The following is a 21,795-nucleotide window of genomic DNA, read 5'->3' as shown; positions in this document are numbered from 1 at the left end:
ACCCCCATCATTCAGCCTGCACACTGAGGACCAGCTCTGAGGGCCTTCTGGTGGTTCCCTCACTGCGAGAAGTGAGGTTACAGGGAACCAGGCAGAGGGCCTTCTCAGTGGTGGTACCTGCCCTGTGGAACACCCTCCTATCATGTGTCAAGGAAATAAATAGGGAAGTTTTTAAAGTCTGATGTTTTATTCTGTTTTTAATCTGTTGGGAACAGTCCAGAGTAGCTGAGAAACCCAGCCGGATTGGTGGGGTATAAATTAATTAATTAAGCATTATTATAATTTTCTGCAGCTTCTAAATGTTCATCTGCTCCCCCCCCAAACAACCAGAAACCTTCCCCAACCTTGTGCCTTCCAGATGTTTTGGACTACTACTTCCATCATCTCTGACCATTGGCCATGCTGACTAGCACTGATGGGAGGGCACCAGACCAGGAAAACCTGGCCTACACTGACAGAACTTTTATGTAGAATTAAAATGAAAGGTGCTGAAGCATAAATTTTACTCTTTGATAATATATTATTTGAGAGAAATCTCTAGGATCCTGATGTGCTCTTTTCACAAAAGCCATAAAAATAAGATAACTTCTACAGCTGGAAAAGAACAAGGGCAGGGACTGGGAAGTGAGGAATCAAGCACATTCCAACTCAAATGAATTTGCAACAATTAAAATATCCATTTTCCTAATTTGATTCTGTGACATTTCTATCCATGACGATCTGCCCAAGTTAATAGAAATTAAGAAAGAAGCTAGCAGACTCCTTTGATTAACATCTGTGTGCAAACACAAAGCCTTCTATCAACAATATGGATTCAACAGACAGAAAACTTACCTTTTTAAACATTACTAGTGAGATGACAGCAGATGCTGTGAAAAGCGCTGCTATGATTATCATCATAATGCCTACTGGAATGCTAAGATTGAGCCCAGTGAGGGATGAAATCCATCCACTAAAGACAGGAGAGAGGTAAATAACAAAAGAGAGGTAAATAACATACACATGCCCCAATATGATACATCTTGAAATACCATAGCTATTGTTTCTTTCACTAAAATCCTTACAGGAAATTACTGGAGTATTTGGGGAGCCAAGCACAACTAAGGTTTTGAAAGCATTTTAGGTTGACTCTAGAAACAGTAAGGCAGTTCACTTTGAATTATCTTGAAATTCACTTTTCACTATTCCTTGAACAATCTTGTGGAACTACTGTTCTCTCTAATTATACAGAAAGTTTGGCAACCTTGATAAATATGATAAAGTTTCCTTCAAAATCTCTTCACAAATTGCCTTTCAAGAACAGAGGTGGTGGTGTTTTTTAAATTTTGTTTTGGCTGCTACCAAGTAGGTCAAAACGAAACATCAGCAGGAAGCATCTAACAGATGCTAGGTGGAAACTTCAGCAGACAGCTGGACATTATAATTCACTCAGCACAAACTTGTCCTAATGGACAAGTCCAGATACACTTCAACAACCTTAGTTTTTTGCACATCAACTGTGCCAAAACTGTGCCTCCTCAGCCTCTCACCTAGTTATGGGGCTGGGCTCTTGATGCCTCCGGCCACTTTGTTCTCAATTTGCAGTGAGGGCTCAGCAGGCAGGCATGTTATAGCCCATCTACATACAACTGACAGACCAGTTGTGATGACAAAGTGCTTGGAATGCCCAGGATCAAGGTGCACTAGGACTGGGATTTGAAACTCTCTTATACAATTTTTAAACTGTTTATTTAATTTATGAATTGCTGACCATAAAACATTCTGAAGTGATTTAAGAATAAAAGCATATATAAAAACAAGTTCAAGTTCAATGCATACACAGAATGGGATAAAAGTCTCTACTTAAAAGGCTTGTTAGAAAAGGAAGGTCTTAAATAGGTGTTGAATAGACAATAGAGATGGTCCCTGTCAGACATGTAATGGGAAGATGTTCCAAAGGGTAGGTATTGCACCACTGAAGGCCTAATTCCTATGTTATACAGAATGGACTTCCTGATGGTATGATATCTATAGGAGGTATCTAACCTGCATAGGTATCTATACCAGTATTGGCACCTTGAGCTTAGCCTGATAGCTGGTAGCCGGTCCAATTCTTTCAGCAGTGATATTCTGCCCTAATGAGCAGTTGAGCCACTGCATTGTTGTACTAGCTGCAGCTTCCAAACCAACCTCAAGGGTAAGCCACATAGAGCACATTGCAGTAAACCAGCCTGGAGATTACCAGCACGTAGATGACAGTGGTCCAATTATTCTGGCCGAGAAACAGCTGTGACTGTAGGCATGTGGCTTAAGTGTCATCTACACACCATGGACATTTGGATGATATATTGTTGGTGCAAATCAGTTATGGACATTTTTGGTACACAGTCGCTGGCTAGACGAACAATTGCTGCTTATTAACAATTGCATACTGGTTCTGCTTATCCTCCATAAAACTTTCAAATGCAAAATGTTTCTCTGTGCATTGTTGAACTTTGTAAAGGTGGCTTGTTATTGCACTCTCCACTGAATGATAAAATAAGCCACTTACCAATTGCCCCATCCTTGGAATCCTGCAGCCTGAAGTACATGCACAGCAAATTGACAAATGTACACAAAAAAGAAAACGAAGAATCTGAAAGAACTGTCACTCCTAAAAGAGGGAGGGGGGAAATCGTCAGGTGTTTTCACAATATTTAAGAAACATTTCCAAAGTTTAACGTCTCTACCAGGAAAGCTAATCAATAGCAACAAACAAAACCATACATACTGTTTATCTTTTACAAATAAAACAATTTTTTTGAGTACAGCTGATCTCCATGGGAACAGAGCTGCCTCCTTTACCTATACTATCAATATAATCCAATCAAACTACAATAATGTAACACCACAAGCATAGCAACAATTAAAGAAATGTCAAGTATGAGAAGCAATCCTCTCCTCACAACCCGCCCCCAAAGCAAACCTACTAACATAATCTAGCAAGTGCTGTGAACTCTGGCTGCAACAAAAATGACCTTAGTGTCCTGCCTGATATATAATAAGAGTTTCTCCATCTCTTTTTAATTCCAATCTTTTCTTATTTGATGATATGGGTAATTAACTTATTTCAGGATTATTAACTTGTTTTCTTGCACAGCTAGTGGGGGGGTCTTGCTTTGTTGCTTTTAGCTTTAAGACTAAAAAGATTAATGCTCTGCCAACAAAACAAGGTGCAGGCACTGAGGCCGTATATACCATCTCCGTGGAAACTGGGTGCATGAAGAGGAAGTTTTAACAAGTAATAGTAGGGACTAGCACATAGCAAAGCAACTCTCTTCCAGGGAAGGGAGGTAACAGGTCAGAGTCCAATTACGGAGTACTGAGGAAAGGAGATTAAAATGTGAAAAAGAACAGTTTAGAAGTGTGAGCTGCCTAAACTGCAGAATTCATAAGTGAGTGAGCTTGTGTTCCATTATGCAGGCAAAACAGCCTCTCCTTATTCCTGTCTAATGCATTATATTAACTTCACCCACCCCATATTTAAAAATAGATGGATTTTGAAAGCCTAATTCTGAGAATAATAGACTCCAAAAAGCAAGCAGCTTGCCTAATTTAGTCTAAGAGACACAAAGAGAGTAAGCCTTGCTTATGAGAAACTCTGTTCATACTAAACCATGGTTTGACTTAGCATGGTGTGCTGAGCCACTATTTATAAAACATGGACACATCTAGCTAACCTATCACACTACTTACAAGAAACAGCGGCTACATTTTCAAGAAACTAATATATTTATCAATTTGCTAATCTATGCTTTGAGGCCAGTCAGCTACTCTGAAAATTGCCAAACCAGTACAAGAATTCACATTAAAAGTTGTAAAACCAAGTTAAATGAAGTGCTGGATGATTAAAAAGCAGTTAAATTATGTAGCACCTTAATAGCATTAATTTCACAGTAGGTGGGAATTGTTACCTGAAGGCTCCATAAAGTGGTCTGTACCAGCAGACAAATGAACAAGGAGTAAAAAGCAAGAACCAGAGAATACTCAATCCGAAGTCAACTCCTCGAATGGGCTGTAGGCAAAACCAGGCCAGACATCCAAAGATGTTAAGAAACAGCGTCACTGCATGAACTATAGAAAACAGGTATGATAAAATTGAATTGCCACAATTCTAAAAATATATAAAAACTTAATAAGCTATCTCTACTGATTTTATATCAGGATCTGATCACTGATCAGGGTGGATCAGTGATCAGTTCTTACATTAAATAGCCACCAGATTCAATCCGCGCCATCTCCAGGTATAGCATGGAGAGACTGCTATCTAGATCCCTGGAGACTCGCTGCCAATCAGTGTAGACAATACTGAGCTGGCTAGATCAAGGGTCCAACTTGGCATAACGTAGCTTTCTATATTCCTAGGCTGCACCTCAAGTGATTCATGGGGTACCTTGATGGGCGGGGGAAACTTTGAGAGGCAGCTGCTGTAAAAGGTGAGCTGAAAAGTTCTCATGTGCAGCCTGAATACTGTGTGAAGAGCTTTGGAACTGAGCCACTGATTTAAAGTCTGCTTCTATAAAAGATTAAAACTAGGGGGTGGGGGAAAATATCCGACTTGATCCTGGGTATGAAATAATAGGTATGTGTAATATATATGTTACTGTGGTTGCCAACTGAACAACATGGCCAATTACTTTCCGTCTCATGGAGAAACACAGTTTTTCTCAGTATCTGTCAGCCCCAGGTATGACTCTAAGGGTGGCAGGTATTTCCCTTTACTACCACATTCGCTTCACTAGCTTTTAGTATATTATGGTTTTCTGTAGACTGGATTCAAATTCTTTTCCCCATAATAATGGTCAACACTGTTTCTTTCCTCCCTTACATTTTTTCTTTAGCCACCCACAATCAGCCCTTACATCTTGAAAGTTTTGTGCACTTAGTCCTCAAGAAAGTGCTCTTAGTGTCCTTGAATGTGTACAAAAAGCCAACCAGAAACCTTTCACTTCAGTGTTATTTCAGTGTCTTAAGTGGATACGAATTAAGTGCACTTGGAGTGCTGCCTATAACACCATTGGTTTCCAGCTATGATCCTAGGCAGAATAAATGCCTTTCTGACTGCAAACCAATGTGTTTTAATTGTTACAACAACTAGTTAGTATGCATTTTCAGGAAATGTAATTATTAGGATATTTAAATCTATCATTTAGATACAGTATTTTGCTTGATCCACCTTGATTTTTAAAAATGAATCCACTAAAGTTTTCTGCATTCTTTAAACCTAATGTAATTCCCACCCACCGCCTTTTTATCAGCAGCAAGTATCAAATCAGATTAGTTGCAGTGAGGTAATAGAGTGTAGTGAATGCCACAGGACACCATCTTTCTCTGGCCTGGTAATTTTTTTAATCTATTGCCAGATTTTCAAGCAAATGTAACAAAGAATCACCACAGCATTTCTTGTTTAAATAGCTGACACTTCTACAATAATTACCGGGTACACAGATTTTTGCAGATACTATTTAATTATCTGAGTGTCAGACCGGTAAATACATACAGGAACACTACAGTATCCTATAATTAGTTATACTGAAACACTGCTCAACTCATTTGCAAGTTCTTATAAATTAGAAGAGTTACGCATGAAAGATGGTAAGCAAGTACCATGTACACTTATCCCAACTCCGCTCTTGGTGCACAAGTTTAGAAAACAAAATTGTCAGTGTTACTTAGTGCCACCTTAAGGTGTTGGAGGCTTTCAGTTCTAAATGTATTTACTAGCAGCAAATTTCACCGTTTCCAGTGACATTTCAAATAGCTGTTTAGGCTCACAGTGTAACAGTCTAACCCCAGGGACTGCTGTACAAACCAAACAAAATTGGATTTAACAGTTCCCTTACGAATGTCATACTTCCACTACCAACCTAATGATGCAGTGTTGCCGATTGCTGCTTGCAATTGCACTGTACTGCCTTGCCACACAAGACCACCATGGAAAATGTTAACATAGGAGCCAATAGGCACCTGAGGTGAGAATTTAACCAGGGCGACTTGGTAGTAAGCAGACTGGCAGGCTTAGCTGGCAGAGTCTATTCCACTTGCTGAAGGCATATTAAGTGGACCCAAAGGTGATCAGGTTACTAGGGTCACATTTTTAAAAAGTGTTAACTTTTTAGAGAAACTCTTAAAACAACAAATCCCACCAAATTGGAAGTAAGAAAAACAGCCAACAGGGAATTCATCCATCTTGCCTATCACCCAGTTCCTTCTACTCAGGATGTTGCCATACCGCTGAAGTTTGAAGGAGAGAGGTAATGAAACAAGCCATATCCTTTCGTCTTGCTAACCAAGCTCCAACTGACATATAAAAACTTTCCGGTATGGATGACTGTAAATTATTGGTTGACCATCTTCTAAAAGTTAAGAGTGCCAACACAGAAGTGTACTTGTAAGAGAGGTTATTCTGGAATTGGGAAAGGAAGTCTGAATCAGGAGTGCATGGAGTGGTGTGCATATGTGTGCATTAGGTACAACATACCAAAATAAGGAAAATGTAATTTGAGATATATCCACATCATATGGATGCCAGACATATTTTTGCAGCTTACTAAACTCAAGTGTGTGCATCCTATGCAGGATGTTAAACTTCCAAAGAAAACTGCCGAAAACTTGGCTCTCTATATATTGTAAGTCATTGGTGCCCTTTTTATTACAGTAATATTTTCAAGGAGATAAACAGCTCCGAAGTGATTTTGCCAAGCATTTATGACATGGGTAGGAATCCTGTGGCGCTCCAAGTGTTGTTGGGCAATTCACATCATCCCTGACCACTAGCTATGCTTTCTGAGATTTACAGGGGTTTCAGCAACAACATCTGGAAGGCCACAAGTCCACCATCCCTGGTATATAACCTCAAATGCCTACACTTGGTAGTAATGATGCAAAGAGTATGTAAATTGAGTACTGAAATTATAAAGCTCAATCCCATACTTGCTTAGCTGGAAGCAAGCCCCAATGGATCTGAATGGAACTAGCTCTCAAGAAGATATGCCCAGGATTGTGTTGTCATTGTATACACATATTCTATAAATCTTACTCACACATCCACAAGTAGTACATAATCTTTACTGTCTTCTGGAATTCTACAGGAATGTCTACGGAGAAATCCTGGTAAAAACAGGGTCCCACTGGGAAATTCCCAGGTAGTGGAGGCCAATTGTTCTTTCTTCCTGGAAGAGCAAAAGGTAAATATTTTGCTGAATATTAAGGGTCACTTCAAACAATTTTTAAAATAACAGTTGAAGAAAGAGCTGTGGATCTTCTATCACATGCCACACACACACACACTTTCCTACAGAGATATAACTGCAGCAGCCTTGAGATGCTACCAGTTAAGATCTCAATCCTGAATCCAAGCAGTAGTGATAGCTTCATTCACTTCCACTTGACACTGCTAACAAGGAATTAAACACAGATTTTAAAACAGTGAAAACAAAATTTAGTGCTGACACATCCTATTTTATCAGCACTAATACAGAACATGTGAAAACAAAGTCCAGCTGCTTACTGAATATACAAATAATAAGGCTTCCAATGTAAGAACCTGAATTTTACTTAAAAAAATAAAAACCCTGTCTCTCCACGAAGTGATGGATGCACTTTCAGATTAAATGGAATGCTTATCAGACTGCAATCCTATACAAACTTTGCAGGGAGCAAGCACCACTAAACACAAAGTGACTTGTATCTGAGTAATCATGTACAGAATCTGAGTTTCTCTACTTAGAGGTTGCTATTTCTCCTGCTAATCTTGTTTACAAGGAAAGTTATCATTGGTTTTAAGGGGTCTTCTATGCAAGTAAATGCTGCACTGACTAGATTTTTAAGGTTATCATCTCTCCTGGCAACTGCTTCTATCTCCTTCAGAAGACCAGCATTACACTTCAGCTTAATTTAACACAGATAATAGAGGACAGTAATGACCCAATAAAAGCAAACTCTGTATTTCCCGTTTAAATCTCCAAGCATATATAAAACTGCAGTAATTAAATTTTGTCATTTTTGTTTTAAGAGACAATTGGCAGGAACTTCAGAGCTCCAGAAACTGCATTTAAACCAACTCTAAGCACTGAATTAAATGGTTTCCATAAGCACAACATTTTGAAAGCTGTTGAGGTATGTTTAAGGCCTACCTCCCTGCTGGTTGAGGCTCTGTATCTCTCTTTCCCTGCGATCTAGTTCAGCTGCTTTTCTTTCTAATTCTTCTTGACGCTTAAGGAGTTCAGCCTGGGCCAAGGCATGTTCCTGATGGGGGGAAATTGAGATATAAGGAAGTAGCACTATATTATAAATATATATCAATTCCCATTTTGATGCTGAAATCAATAATATTAAATATACCTTTGCAATCTGTGTGTAAGCAGGTGGTTCCTCAGTTGGTTTCATTATAGCTGGCTGCGTACTGGGAACATTGGGAACTTTGACATTTCCTGGTGGTGGCTAAGAAAGGAAAAGAACAGAACAATTTTAGAGTGGCTCTTGGATACTTTCAGAAAATATCTTAAAGAGGCATTCAAGATGTACAACAGCCCTTCTAATTAGTTGACTGGTCAACTCTATACATTTCCTAAACTTTAGATATAAGTAGAAAAGTTGCTACATACAAATGATATCTGTCCATATCACTATACATTGCCAAACCATTTATATTGTTTGTGTATTTATTTTACTTCAGTGTAAATCATTTGATATGATTATTATTGTATTTATTGTGCTTCTATATATATTTATTTAAAACTGCTTTGAGGTTTTCAAATAGTAAGTGGCTTATAAATGGAAATACTACTACTATACTACTATCAGGAATAACAACAGACACCCTAAGCACCTCATCTACATTTAAAATAGCTACTGATATACAAGATAGGTAAAATGTTATATTACTATATAGTTAGAATAATAGAATCACAAATTTGTAGAGTAGGAAGGGACCACAAGGATCATCTAGTCCAAATCCCTGCTGTGATGGCATATTTTGCCCAATATGGGGCTCAAACCCACAACCCTGAGATTAAGATTCTCATGCTCTACTGACTGAGCTATCCTTCAGGGCATCAAGTTGCTTGCATTTGATGACCTGCAAGCAAATGCAGAAAATGTACTACTGCTGCCACATGAAATGTTAATCTTTGTCTATATTTGCATTACAAATATGTTTACATGTGGAATTGTTTTATTTGAAACTTTTGTCTTTCTTTACACTTTTCTTTGTTATTATTACTGTTTGATTTATTTTATAATTGTATATTTTATTGTTGTAGCTCACTGTGGGACTTTATACTGAAGGGCAAGCAAGCTATCTTAATAAAATAAACAAGTTAAATAAATAGCCTGAAACAAACAGGAACTGTACTCCATTTCAATATACTGTGTTAAGTAGTTTACAAATTTTATATATTCACAGCCAAAGAGCACTGCATGAGAAAAGTGACCCTAAATGCTAAATTGGTTGGAACAGCCCTTCCATGAGTGGAAGAGGTTTTCTTCCAACGGAGAGGCACCTTTGTTTTGGTTTCTAACACATTCAAAATTGAAGCCATCATTACAAGTCCTACTCCTGGTTCGCTGCAGTATGTCATGAACAAACAAGAGACAAGACATCAGTAAGCTGAACAGTTCACTATTATCTTCTTCTGTCTGAATCTATTCCTTTAAACCAGGGGCCGGATCCGGCCCAATCGCCTTCTAAATCTGGCCCGCGGACGGTCCGGGAATCAGCGTGTTTTTACATGAGTAGAATATGTGCTTTTATTTAAAATGCATCTCTGGGTTATTTGTGGGGCATAGGAATTCGTTCATTTTTTTCCTTTTTCAAAATATAGTCCGCCCCCCCCCCCAAGGTCTGAGGGACAGCGGACCGGCTCCCAGCTGAAAAAGTTTGCTGACCCCTGCTTTAAACAATGAAGTACAATATCAAGTACAGCAAAATGTTTCAGGCACGGAACATGCAAGTTTAATACTGAACACAGACTAAAAGACAATGACTTAGATGCAAGAGATATTAAGTTTCATAGCCTGTTCTGTAGTATTTACTTAAAATAGCTCAGCATAGAAATTCCAAGAACAATCAAGATCTTTTGGTTGCATTAATTAGCATGGTAAAAAGATCAAAATTCTGCTTTTCGTTTACTGCACTCTTCCTCATGCTTCTAAAGTGTTCTATTTAAACTCAGGCCACAGATATAAACTTCTAACTACTAACCATTAAGTAGCTGTTGAGAAAATGAAATATATTTCTCTCAGAGTGCCACAGTATTATATACCTTGATGGTCAGTTATTACTTGTGTTGCAGCAGCACAGAGACCCTTCACAGGATCAAAAAGCACATACCATATTTTTCCGTGTATAAGACTAGCTCCCCCCCCCAAAAAAAAGGCTTAAAATTGGGGCTCGTCTTATACACGGGTAGTGCTAAGGGGTGTTTTCTTAATTTGGAGTCCCCCAAAATAGGAGGTGTCTTATAAATGGAAATATACAGTAATATAGATTGAAATTGTCCCTGCCATATAAGGTTTACATTGCACCAAGTTATTGGGGTGGGAGGAGATCTACAGGACATTGAAATTAAATGTAGCCAATTTTTAAAATGTTAGAAGCTTGCTGTTGCATACAGTCTTCTTTTAAGAACAAAGCATTTCCTCAGTTTCTTCAATCAACCAACCAACCTTATGGTTGTTACACAAGTAACCAAAATTTGGAGAAATGTGTAGGATGCTTGAGGATGATATAGTGGTATAAAAATAAAGACAGCAATCGCGTGGTTAGGTCTGGAAAATGTTGTAAAATACTTTACATCGGGCAATCCAGAAGTTAGGAGACCTCTATTGCATCTTAGGTGTCTGGCAAAAGCCATTTCCAAAGTTCAGAGGTGAGCTCAGATCTATGAGAAACCAAACCAACACCACTCCCACAAAGAAGATGAAAGAGGAAGCAGGCTTGTGGGAACTCCCAAGGTTTGCAGAACTGCAATAATAATTAGGAAAACCTGTTTGGGGGAGGGGGTAGAGACTCCCAAACCAGCCTGATGATGATTAAGCAAACTCAGTGGCCACAGAATCCTGACCAACTGTTGAGGGTTGAGATGGGGTGGAGTAGGCAGAAAATGTGTTGGGAAAGGAAATAAAATGGAGTATACAGTGGTGCCTCGCAAGACGAAATTAATCCGTTCTGTGAGTCTCTTCGTCTTGCAGTTTTTTCGTCTTGCGAAACACGGCTATTAGCGGCTTAGCGGCTTTAAGAAAAAGGAAACAAACTCGCAAGAACTCGCAAGACGTTTCGTCTTGCGAAGCAAGCCCATAGGGAAATTCGTCTTGCGGAACGACTCAAAAAACGGAAAACTCTTTCGTCTTGCGCGCTTTTCGTCTTGCGCGCTTTTCGTCTTGCGAGGTACCGCTGTACTAGATGGAGCAGGCCTGGCTAGCACACTGAATGGAAGTTTTTATTACAGGTCTCACCTGTCATTACAAGATTACCCCTAGTTCAGATTTTGAAGTTTATAATCAGTACTAGAGGTTAAGATACAAAGTTTTCTTTCTGTCTTTCTTTTGTGTGTGTTTGTTTTGCTTTCTCCTTTTTCTATTTTTATTTAGATTAGTTTGGCTTTTATTATATTGTAAGTTGAAAAGTTTCAATAAAAAATATTATAGCAAAAGAAGAACTATCCAACACATCATAATTCTAAAGAAAATAGGATTATAATATTAAGCAACTTTAAGTAATGTTTCTGCATTTGTGCTGTAGGTAACAAATCTCATATTTCTGGCAGCTCTATCCTACTTAGAAGCAAGTTCCTCCAAGATCAATGGGATTTACTTCCAGGTACGTGCATACAGAATTGCAACTCGCCTGCTATTTTTACAGTAATGATTCTAACTGACAAACAATCCTGTGTACCTTGAAAGCACCAGCAACACATTTTCAACATGGGAAGCACAAAAATATAAGATCAGCAAGCCGGCTCATGTTCATTCCAACACACACAGATAGACAGCCTACTCAATGTATGAAATTTTTGGTGGAGCCAGTGAGGACAAGGGCAGAGATCACAGTCCATTCCCCCTCCACACAGTCTTGGGACAGGTGGAGAGGATCCTGAAGGGAGGTGGTCTAAATACAGAGTCATTTTTCCTTAAAGACATATGGAGCGCTATGACACAGCTTGCAGAGTGATTATAAAACACCTGCCCACTGAATAACTCCACCGGTAGCAATTACATTCTTCAGCTGGCAAGTTAAGCAATAGCAGGAGGTTTCTTTTCAGGAACAAAGCAGTGATTGGTAATGAGAGTACCACTGAGGTATAAACACTTAAGACTAATGCAGTTCTCATTTTCACACACTTCTCAAAGTTGCATAGATAGGTTAAGAACCAAGGCACAGTGGTGTAGCAGCTAGCGTTGACTTAAGACCAGGGCAGGCATAGCCAAACTTGGCCCTCCAGCTGTTTTGGGACAACAATTCCCATCATCCCTGACGACTGGTCCTGTTAGCTAGGGATGATAGGAGTTGTAGTCCCAAAACAGCTGGAGGGCCAAGTTTGGCCACGCTTGGACTAGGGTAAGCACATTCAAAATCTTACTCGGCCATGAAGCTCATTAGATGGGCTTGGGTTAGTCGCAGGGTTGCTATGATTAATAAATTGGAAGAGATGCATTGTGTATGCTACCCTTTGGCTTCCGGACTTGCACTTTTATTTCATGTTGTCCCTTTCTTAGGGCAGGTTTACTTACACACACATGGAAGCTGACACTTTAAAAAAATCTGATCTCTGTCCCAGGACAGGACTGTAATAACATAATGAAAATTGTGAAAGGGAATGGAATATTTTAAGAATAGCAATGTTAAGATGCCTCTTCTAGTCATTAGCTTTTCATGAATGACTAGAAGAGGCATCTTAACATCATGAAAGAAAAGTTACTTCTTCACAATCACTCAGCTGCCCACAGAACTGAACATTCTCTCTCATTTAATTTCCCTTTCCACTGACATAGGATTTGGTTTATCTCCGGTCCCTGTTCCATTCCCACACAGTTTCTCGGCAGACTGCGCCAATAAATCACTCAGGGGGGAGAAGTTCTTGCTTACATCTCACACCCACCTCTTAGAAACATCAGCCGAATATAAATGAAATGGGACGTTCCCCAAAGAGCCAGCAGCCTACAGGGCATCAAGCAGCTACAAGTAAGTTATTTAGATACAGTGAGTGATGAAAATATCTATAGCCGTTTCAGTCTCTTTGCCTTTACCTTTTCATGTGCTCTTAAAAGCATTTTCTGTCTCATTTAATCTTAGGTGCACCTTTTACTGCCAGATTTCCCCCCTTATGTATTCAACAGAAAAATAAGATGTAATTTTTATACTTCCAGTTTAAGCTACATGTAATCCTCAGCCACATTATGTGCCAAGGTATGTAGAAGAACAAAGCACTTTTAAAAGAACATGGGACACTCCCCAACACACCACAGCACAATGGAGGGCAAAGCATGCACATTTTTGCTCTCACATACACACACCAACCAACCACTCAGCAATTACTAAAAATCATCACTGGAGTGCCGGCCATGTTAATTCTTCCCTTCTTTTATCTCAGTGCACCAGTTTGGGCTTCAATCCCACCAGCCCTCAATCTCCTCTGTTCACTATGAGAGAAAACTGATACTTGTAGAATGCCATAATTTTTAAGAATGGCATCTTTAGAGTTTCCTTCAACAGGCTACTATAAAAATGACTGGTCATAACATAGGTAAAGGTAAAGGGACCCCTGACCGTTAGGTCCACTCACAGATGACTCTGGGGTTGCGGCTCTCGCTATACTGGCCAAGGGAGCCGGCGTACAGTTTCCAGGTCATGTGGCCAGCATGACTAAGCTGCTTCTGGTGAACCAGAGCAGCAAATGGAAACACCGTTTACCTTCCCGCCGGAGCGGTACCTATTTATCTACTTGCACTTTGATGTGCTTTCAAACTGCTAGGTTGGCAGGAGCAGGGACCAAGCAATGGGAGCTCACCCCGTCGCGGGGATTCGAACCGCCGACCTTCTGATCAGCAAGCCCTAGGTTCAGTGGTTTAACCCACAGTGCCACCCGCGTCCCTTGGTCATAACATACACAAGCTTAATTTGTAAGTTTATAAAGAAACTGAAGTGTCACATAGATTTCCACATGAGAAAGGTTTATTTGATATTAAGAAGGATGCTTACTGTTCTTGAATCTGAGAAAGGGTTGTATTCATCTAATCCTGGAGGAACATTTCTCGTCACTTGTGTAACTGAAGGATCCTAAACAGAGAGAGAAGTATGATACCTTGCTTTAAAAAATAACAGTGCTAGAAGCTTGTAACAAATGTTAGTAATAAACAGAAAAATAGTTATTTTCCCAATATGACAATATTTTCACTTTTAGACCTGCCTTTATTTGATGTAGAAATAGAAACTCATTCATGTTTTCATTCTTCCTATTCTGTAGGTCACCTCATTTCACCCTGATCTTCTTACAAATCTAGATTAACATGATTTGTGAGATGCCCCATCTGTCACACAGCTGATTTATGAGGAATGCTGCTCCTCCTGAGCATATAAATGTGAGCTCAATTTTCAGCTGCACACTGTCACTGAGAAACTGAAATATAAAACATATCCAATGAAATTTTGGAGGCAATGAATAAGCATATTTTCTCCTGCCAAAGCATACTGGGCTCCTGCCTGTCACAATAGCCATCATTACACTGTGCAAAATATGAAATGTAGGAGACAGCACAATGTTATCTTCATATAGGGCATGAATCCGTCAAATTCTAAGAATGTATACAGATCAGAGTTTTTAGCACTCAACCACTGGGGACCCACACCCACCCATCCACACACACGGAAGCAGAGCTCATATACTTCAAAGCCATTTTTAAGTGACACCCCATATAGTCCACTGCAGGCTAAAAGAAAATGGGGTGAGATATGTGGACCTGGCTCAGAGGAAGAATACCTGAATGTGCATATCCACTATGCAAACTCCTCCCTCCTTTTACCCCATAAGCTGAAGTTAAACTTAAACCACATTGGCTCCCATACATTTCTGAGCACAATTCAAAGTGTTGGTGCTAAACAGCCTCGGCCCTGTCTACCTGAATGAGCGTCTACACCCCCATTGTTCAGCCTGGATACTGAGATCCAGGTCTGAGGGCCTTCTGGTGGTCCCCACACTGCGAGAAGTCAAGCTACAGGGAACCAGGCAGATGGCCTTCTCAGTAGAGCTGCCCACCCTGTGGAATGCCCTCCCATCAGGTGTTAAGGAGATGAGTAATTATATAACATTTAGGAAACATTTGCAGGCAGCACTGTACAGTATAGGTAAGCTTTTAAAGGTTTAATGTTTTCCTATGTTTTTATATATGCTGGAAGCTGCCCAGAGTGGCTAAATTATTATTATTATTAATTATTATTACTACTACTACTACTTCCATTATGCCTAACCCAGGGCAGCCCAACTCTTCACAGCAAGTGGGCTGCAAGAGTATTGGTGGCCTGAGGGTGAGGGGGGGGGGATGAGGCCAAAATTTGAGCTCCCACCCCCTGCAGCCCTTGAACTGCTTTCCCAAAGCTGGCTAAGTGAGGCACCAGGGCTTTGGGAAGGAGGCGCAAGGCTCTGGCAGGGTCCTAGAGGAAGGTTACCAGATTTTTTTCAACGTCAATGGATTTTGTCAGGGGACTGATTTGTGAATCCGGGGACTGTCCCCGGGAAACAGGGACATCTGGTAACCTTATTAGAGTCCTCCCATCTCCTTTTCAAAGCTGGGAAAGAGCTAACTAGGATTTGGGAAGGAGAGAGGAGGACTCTAGGACCCTGTAAGAACCATCATGCCTGCTTCCAAAACCCAGCACCTCCCTTACCTGGTTTTGGGAAAGAGTGGGGTGTCAAATGCTGCTGAGGGTTGTCAAAAAAGGTGTTGAGAGCCACATGCAGCTCTTGGGCTAAGTTAGACCACCCTAGCCTAACCCAAGCCCATCAGCTGAAGCATGCTTATCCGCTACTTTCTGCTTTCAGTGTTCTCTGGCAGCCACCAGTGTTCAAAATTCCCACTGTTCTAGGTGCATTTTGTGACAGGGAATTTCATTAGCATGAGCAGTTTTTGAGCTATCGGCCCAGTACCGTGCCTAAAGTTTCAGATTAAAACTGCGGAGTGGAAGGAAAGGAGGACCTTTGTCTGCCTCCCCACTTCCAGCTAATCTCTGAAGACTGGAGAAGAGACCCTCTGAAGAATATAAGGGGGGTGGGCAGGGGAAGGACTAGACCATGTGAAAAATGAACGTAATATTTTAGCTGCAGTTCATTCATTTTCAGCTTTCTATTATCATTATAAAAAAATGCATCTAGACATTCTGTTACTGCACCCATAACCCAGGTATAAGCTCCTAGCTTTCCTATTTCACTTTCTAACACTGTGCGCAGCACACATACAACCCCACCAGTTTTGACATTTAGAGGGAAGACACAGCCAATGCCATCTCTCCACACAGAGAGATGCATATGTGACAGGGATAAACTGAATTAATTCAACCCCTCCCCCTACTGCCAATTTAGTCCTTATAAATTCCTTCTATAAGGAATTTTCCATCCACCCAAGGGTTGCAGCAATTGCCAAATTAGCCAAGCACAACAACTTCACCAAGGACACCCAGTGAGTTTCATTAACCTAAATTTCCTACCTTTGAGTGCAAAACATTTGCCACTACCCCACACTGCCTTCTTATGGCAGTGGTGTTCAAAACATCTGCCAATTTGAAAAAAACAACAACCATAAAACATGCAACACATACTAGACTATTTTTAAACGCTCTAGTATATCCATTGTTTGTGCAAGAAAATAACCTCTGGAAAAGTGACTAGGAGGAACTTATTCTTATACTGTGCTAAATAAGAGATCTTCAAGCTTCAGTAATGAAATTCTTATGACTTTCCCCTGCAAAGTGCTTTGCAAAGCCACCTTTGGGTGAAAGCAAGGAAGCTTTTAAACTCATCTAGTTTTGGTTGGCAGAAATACTTATGACACTGACTTAGGACTGCTTCACCATGCAAGGAAAAAAGAGGCACAAGTGATCCATGCTTCCCTGCCATGCTTCCAGGTATTGTGTATAACAGCTCCTTGTGAAATAACATGAACCAGCTTTACTCATGCATTCTCTATTACTGCTTCCTTATAGCATGCAAAATGGCTCCTAGACACTTCCAATTGCATATTCTAAGGACTTCAAGAGCTACCCTAAGAGGAAGGGTTTTGACATTGATTACAGTCACCATGAAAACATAGCAGTCTTCAGTGTTATTTTTAGAGTACAAAGACAAAAGATTTTCTTAAGCTGGTTTTGATGCTTTGGAATTTGGCCAGAACTCCGAAGATGCATTTCAACACTGAAGTGATCCATTTGTGAATTATTGTTCTCTTGAAATTAACACAAAGCCCAAAAACTACTACTTTCAAATAATCTGAAAAACACGTCCCATCCTCTCCTCCTACTTCTTTAAAAATCTGCCATAACAAATTTAAAGAACATAGAAGTGCATTCTACACACACACAAAATTGGAAGCAAATCCCAGTGCAACTCTGAAGTAACAGAACTGTCTGCATATTGTAACACTAACCCAGATGTGTAGGAATCAAGATCTACAGCTGCTGGTACTTAAAAAGTTTTTAGTGCCAGCCAAGCACTAGGTGCTTTTACACTGCAACAGACCATGTGGACTGCCAACTCTTCAGTGCAGTCCCATCCCAGGAAGCTTCCTTTGGAAGCTTCAATTCTTTTTCACATTCCATCTTGTAATTAACTTGACTTCTGCACTAACTTGCAATTCAATTAGTTTTATCTGCTAGAAATACGGAGCTTGCATTAAGTGTTTCATTCAAAGCCAAACCTGACATGGCAGGCTAGCTTAGAAAGTTGAATAGACATTATAGCTTACACTGGGGATTCTAATTTCCACTGTACTCTATTCTTCCATGGCAAGTGAAATGGGACAGCATTACCTGAAGGAAGACTGCATTAGACCCCATTTTACCGGGGGGGGCGGGGCGGGGACGTGCATTTTTGCAAAATACTCGGCGGTGCAGAGGGCATCCACCCAGATTAGTTCACCTGAGCTGTCAGTGAGGGAGCTGCTATTACACACCACACAAATACACCACACATCCTTCCACAGCTCTGACAAGATAAGGAAGAGCCAGGAAGGAGAATTGATATCCAGAATGTGTCATTTTCCCACAATGCAGTGCAATTAGCAGCTGTTCCTTTTCCCCCTTCTGACATCTCATCTAAAGTCTTCAAGATGGGGAAATGAAAGAACTGTAACCTGCAGTCATATATCCTTAGCATCACATTCTCCTTCCTTGTTTACCAGAGACAGTCAGTGCAAGAACAGTCTGCCAGCTAGCTTCGCTCCATTAGCCAAGGCAACTGCAGTGCAGTTGGCTGCACTATTTCTTGGCAAACCATAGGTTGTTGTTTCTTCTTCTAGTTTCAAGGCAAACCAACTCATGGTTTACACTCCTGATTAAAAGGCCCGTCATAGCCTACATTCAAGAAGGAAATCAAAGTCCTAAGGAGGAATTGCATGCCTAGGAGCTAGATGAAGTTATTAATGCAATCCAAACTATTGTGTCCCTTGTGTTCTGTTTCTCCCTAGATGAAAATAAAATAAGGCAGGAACTAGCTTCATTGCATTTTACTTTTTGCCCATTTCACTCCAAGGTAAATCTAGTAAGTCAAGGCACATAATTTCAAATGGTGTTTGGTAACATAAAGGAACTGAATGCACACAAGTGTCTTTCTTCTGGTCTCCTGCAGGCAATTTATACACTAAACAAATGGCTATTTCCAAGCCCAAAATGCTCTTTGAAGATAATTTTCTTTTGGAGTTTTATAATCTTAAAATGATGAATTTAGAAATGAATTGAATGAATTATTTTTACTGACATAGCTATGGCAATTTCAACACAAAACAGAATAGGAGCATACAGGGGAATCAGATACCATTGTGCTTACCATGTACATATCTAAGCGAGTTAAACCATAATAAATGTAACTAAATAAGGTGGTAATATGCAAAATCAATAAAACTTTGATTCATGTAACTTCTTCCCTTTGGCTTGCTAAATCTGCTTCTCAGGCTTCAACAGTCCTTGTAATTTATTTTTTTCTTCATCTTAAAGCTAAATTTAAGCAAAATATCCAAAAATGCTAACAGTTGTGAACTAAGCTACAAATTAATTATAATTGTGTACCCAAGCTATCAGCCCACTCTGTCAAGTAGCAAAGATTATTTTAATGGCTTAAAACAGTTTGGTTCAGTCCCATAAACTTGGATACTGTAGCTGTTAATAGATGCAGCCCCATAGCTACGGCTGTTAAAAACAGTAATTGCTTGGAAGCATATTTGGGCATGTTCATAAGGCACAGAACTCTGCCACGAATCCAGCACAGCAAATGATGTGCTGTTTAGAATTTTAAGATCAACCCTGATTGGAAAAACAAGTGTGAGGTTAACACCTCTTAGGCATTATTAAAGCTTCATTTAGTATTCCCATACCTGTACTGTACAGGCACAATTGGTTTATCCTTTAATGAAGTGTAACACAGTATCATGGCCACTGGTCCCATCACCTCCTGGCAAATAGAAGGGGAAGAAATGGAGGCAGTGAGAGATTTTACTTTCTTGGGCTCCATGATTACTGCAGATGGTGACAGCAGTCACGAAATTAAAAGACGCCTGCTCCTTGTGAGAAAGGCGATGGCAAACCTAGACAGCATCTTAAAAAGCAGAGACATCACCTTGCCAACAAAGGTACGTATAGTTAAAGCCATGGTTTTCCCAGTAGTGATGTATGGAAGTGAGAGCTGGACCATCAAGAAGGCTGATTGCCGAAGAATTGATGCTTTTGAATTATGGTGCTGGAGGAGACTCTTGAGAGTCCCATGGACTGCAAGAAGATCAAACCTATCCATTCTGAAGGAAATCAGCCCTGAGTGCTCACTGGAAGGACAGATTGTGAAGCTGAGGCTCCAGTACTTTGGCCACCTCATGAGAAGAGAAGACTCCCTGGAAAAGACCCTGATGTTGGGAAAGATGGAGGGCACAAGAAGAAGGGGACGACAGAGGACAAGATGGTTGGACAGTGTTCTCGAAGCCCCAAACTTGAGTCTGACCAAACTGCGGGAGGCAGTGGAAGACAGGAGTGCCTGGCGTGCGCTGGTCCATGGGGTCATGAAGAGTCGGACACGACTAAACAACAACAACACAGTATCTAGCAATGAGAGTTTTGCAGCACAGTCTAAACCATATCTACTCAGAAATAAGTCCTATTTAAGTCTGACTAGAGTGTCTGTTGAATTCAATAAGACTTAGGTTCACAGTAAGTTGGTTCAGGATTATATCCCTAACAACCATCATGGAGGATACACTATAGCTTCGGTATCACATAAGCATTCAATAAAACTTGTAAACAGAAATGAAATATAAAGCTTGAACATTAAGTAAGCATTTTCCCAAATCATTAAACCAAGATGATGCATGCAGCAGGCAGGAAAGCTTCAATGAAAAAAACAACCCTTCATTTAAAATCTACTTGCAATCAATTTTAAACACAGCTTTAGGTTTAATTAATGGAGACCAAATTTGGCTGGTAGAACCGTTCGTTCAGATGACTGAGGGGTTTACATCAGGCTTCCTCAAACTTGGCCCTCCAGATGTTTTTGGCCTACAACTCCCATGATCCCTAGCTAGCAGGACCAGTGGTCAGGGATGATGGGAACTGTAGTCTCAAAACATCTGGAGGGCCAAGTTTGAGGAAGCCTGGTTTACACTTATCTAACAAAACCTAGTGCAGACAAGGTATAATGAACACTACATAAAGAAGTGGTTTATGTGTTTTGAACAACAGTTACATATATTTTATCAATGTACTTAATGAAGCTTGGAATTCCATCAAAAAGACACAGCTTTTGACTTTATATATAAAAGTAAAAAGATTTCTGCTGAAACAAAAAGTTTCAATGGAAAAAGAAAACTTAGATTTTGTAGGGATCATGGTAGCACTGTCCATCTTAACTTTCATTTTGTTGGTGTTCAATGGCAGAAAATAGACTATCTACATCGTACTTATAACCTATTAGAAAACAATCTTAACCAGTTTTTTATCTTTGCCTAGGAAGAAAGAACACAATTTGGATGTATGCTCCTTTCCGTGAATTATGCCTTCTTCCGCTGTAAGATCAGAAGGATGGAACAGAGAGGGAACAGCAACTTCTAAATTTATTTATTTATAATATTTCTTACTTGCCCTTCACTGTAAGTTCTCAAGGTAGGTCACAATAATAGAATATACAATTACAAAAACAAATAAAACCATAAAACAAGTAAAACTACAAAAATAGAAGCAAATATGATAAATTCAGCAAAAGAGCTGGGTTCCAAAAACAATAAATTTTAACTTTTCAAGGTGTGTCTTCAGCATACAGTGAAAGCTGTATGACCAAGATGCTGGATGCACCTCTGTGGAGAGGGATACTGCAGAAAAATAACAGAAAGTTGCCACAAAGGGAATGCAGGCAAAAGGCACGTGCTCCTCAGAAGTTTGCTCAGTGAAAATTGCAGGAACATCATCATTACAACATATGCTAAAACATACAACTACACGTGTAGTTGAATTTGAAACCTGCAGATGGAGGTCTCGTCTGACTAATTTAATATTGACAGCTAGACTTTTGATAATGTAAGCAGTGCACAACAAGA

The 21,795-nt window shown here is 39.9% G+C and overlaps 1 protein-coding gene and 1 long non-coding RNA gene across 2 annotated transcripts in view; one reads left to right on the top strand and one right to left on the bottom strand.

Moving 5' to 3' along the window:
• Positions 1 to 21,795, bottom strand: part of SCAMP1 (secretory carrier membrane protein 1) — a 28,961-nt gene that overhangs the window by 4,006 nt on the left and 3,160 nt on the right. Inside the window, exons 2-8 of the mRNA XM_083465514.1 lie at positions 14,219 to 14,296; positions 8,362 to 8,460; positions 8,154 to 8,265; positions 7,062 to 7,190; positions 3,933 to 4,092; positions 2,531 to 2,632; positions 835 to 952 (exon numbers count right to left, since the gene is read on the bottom strand). Coding sequence (XP_083321640.1) covers positions 835 to 952; positions 2,531 to 2,632; positions 3,933 to 4,092; positions 7,062 to 7,190; positions 8,154 to 8,265; positions 8,362 to 8,460; positions 14,219 to 14,296 — 798 coding nt within the window. The remainder of the gene's footprint in view (positions 1 to 834; positions 953 to 2,530; positions 2,633 to 3,932; positions 4,093 to 7,061; positions 7,191 to 8,153; positions 8,266 to 8,361; positions 8,461 to 14,218; positions 14,297 to 21,795) is intronic.
• LOC310688780 lies at positions 9,431 to 21,493 on the top strand. Its single transcript, XR_014517174.1, has 5 exons — positions 9,431 to 9,623; positions 11,762 to 11,839; positions 13,012 to 13,201; positions 13,313 to 13,426; positions 21,212 to 21,493. It is a non-coding gene; the product is annotated as an uncharacterized lncRNA (long non-coding RNA).

Source organism: Podarcis liolepis, assembly GCF_965112155.1.
Source record: "Podarcis liolepis genome assembly, chromosome: 11".
Classification (NCBI taxonomy): Eukaryota; Metazoa; Chordata; class Lepidosauria; order Squamata; family Lacertidae; genus Podarcis; species Podarcis liolepis.
This window is presented reverse-complemented; position numbering and strand designations above follow the sequence as displayed.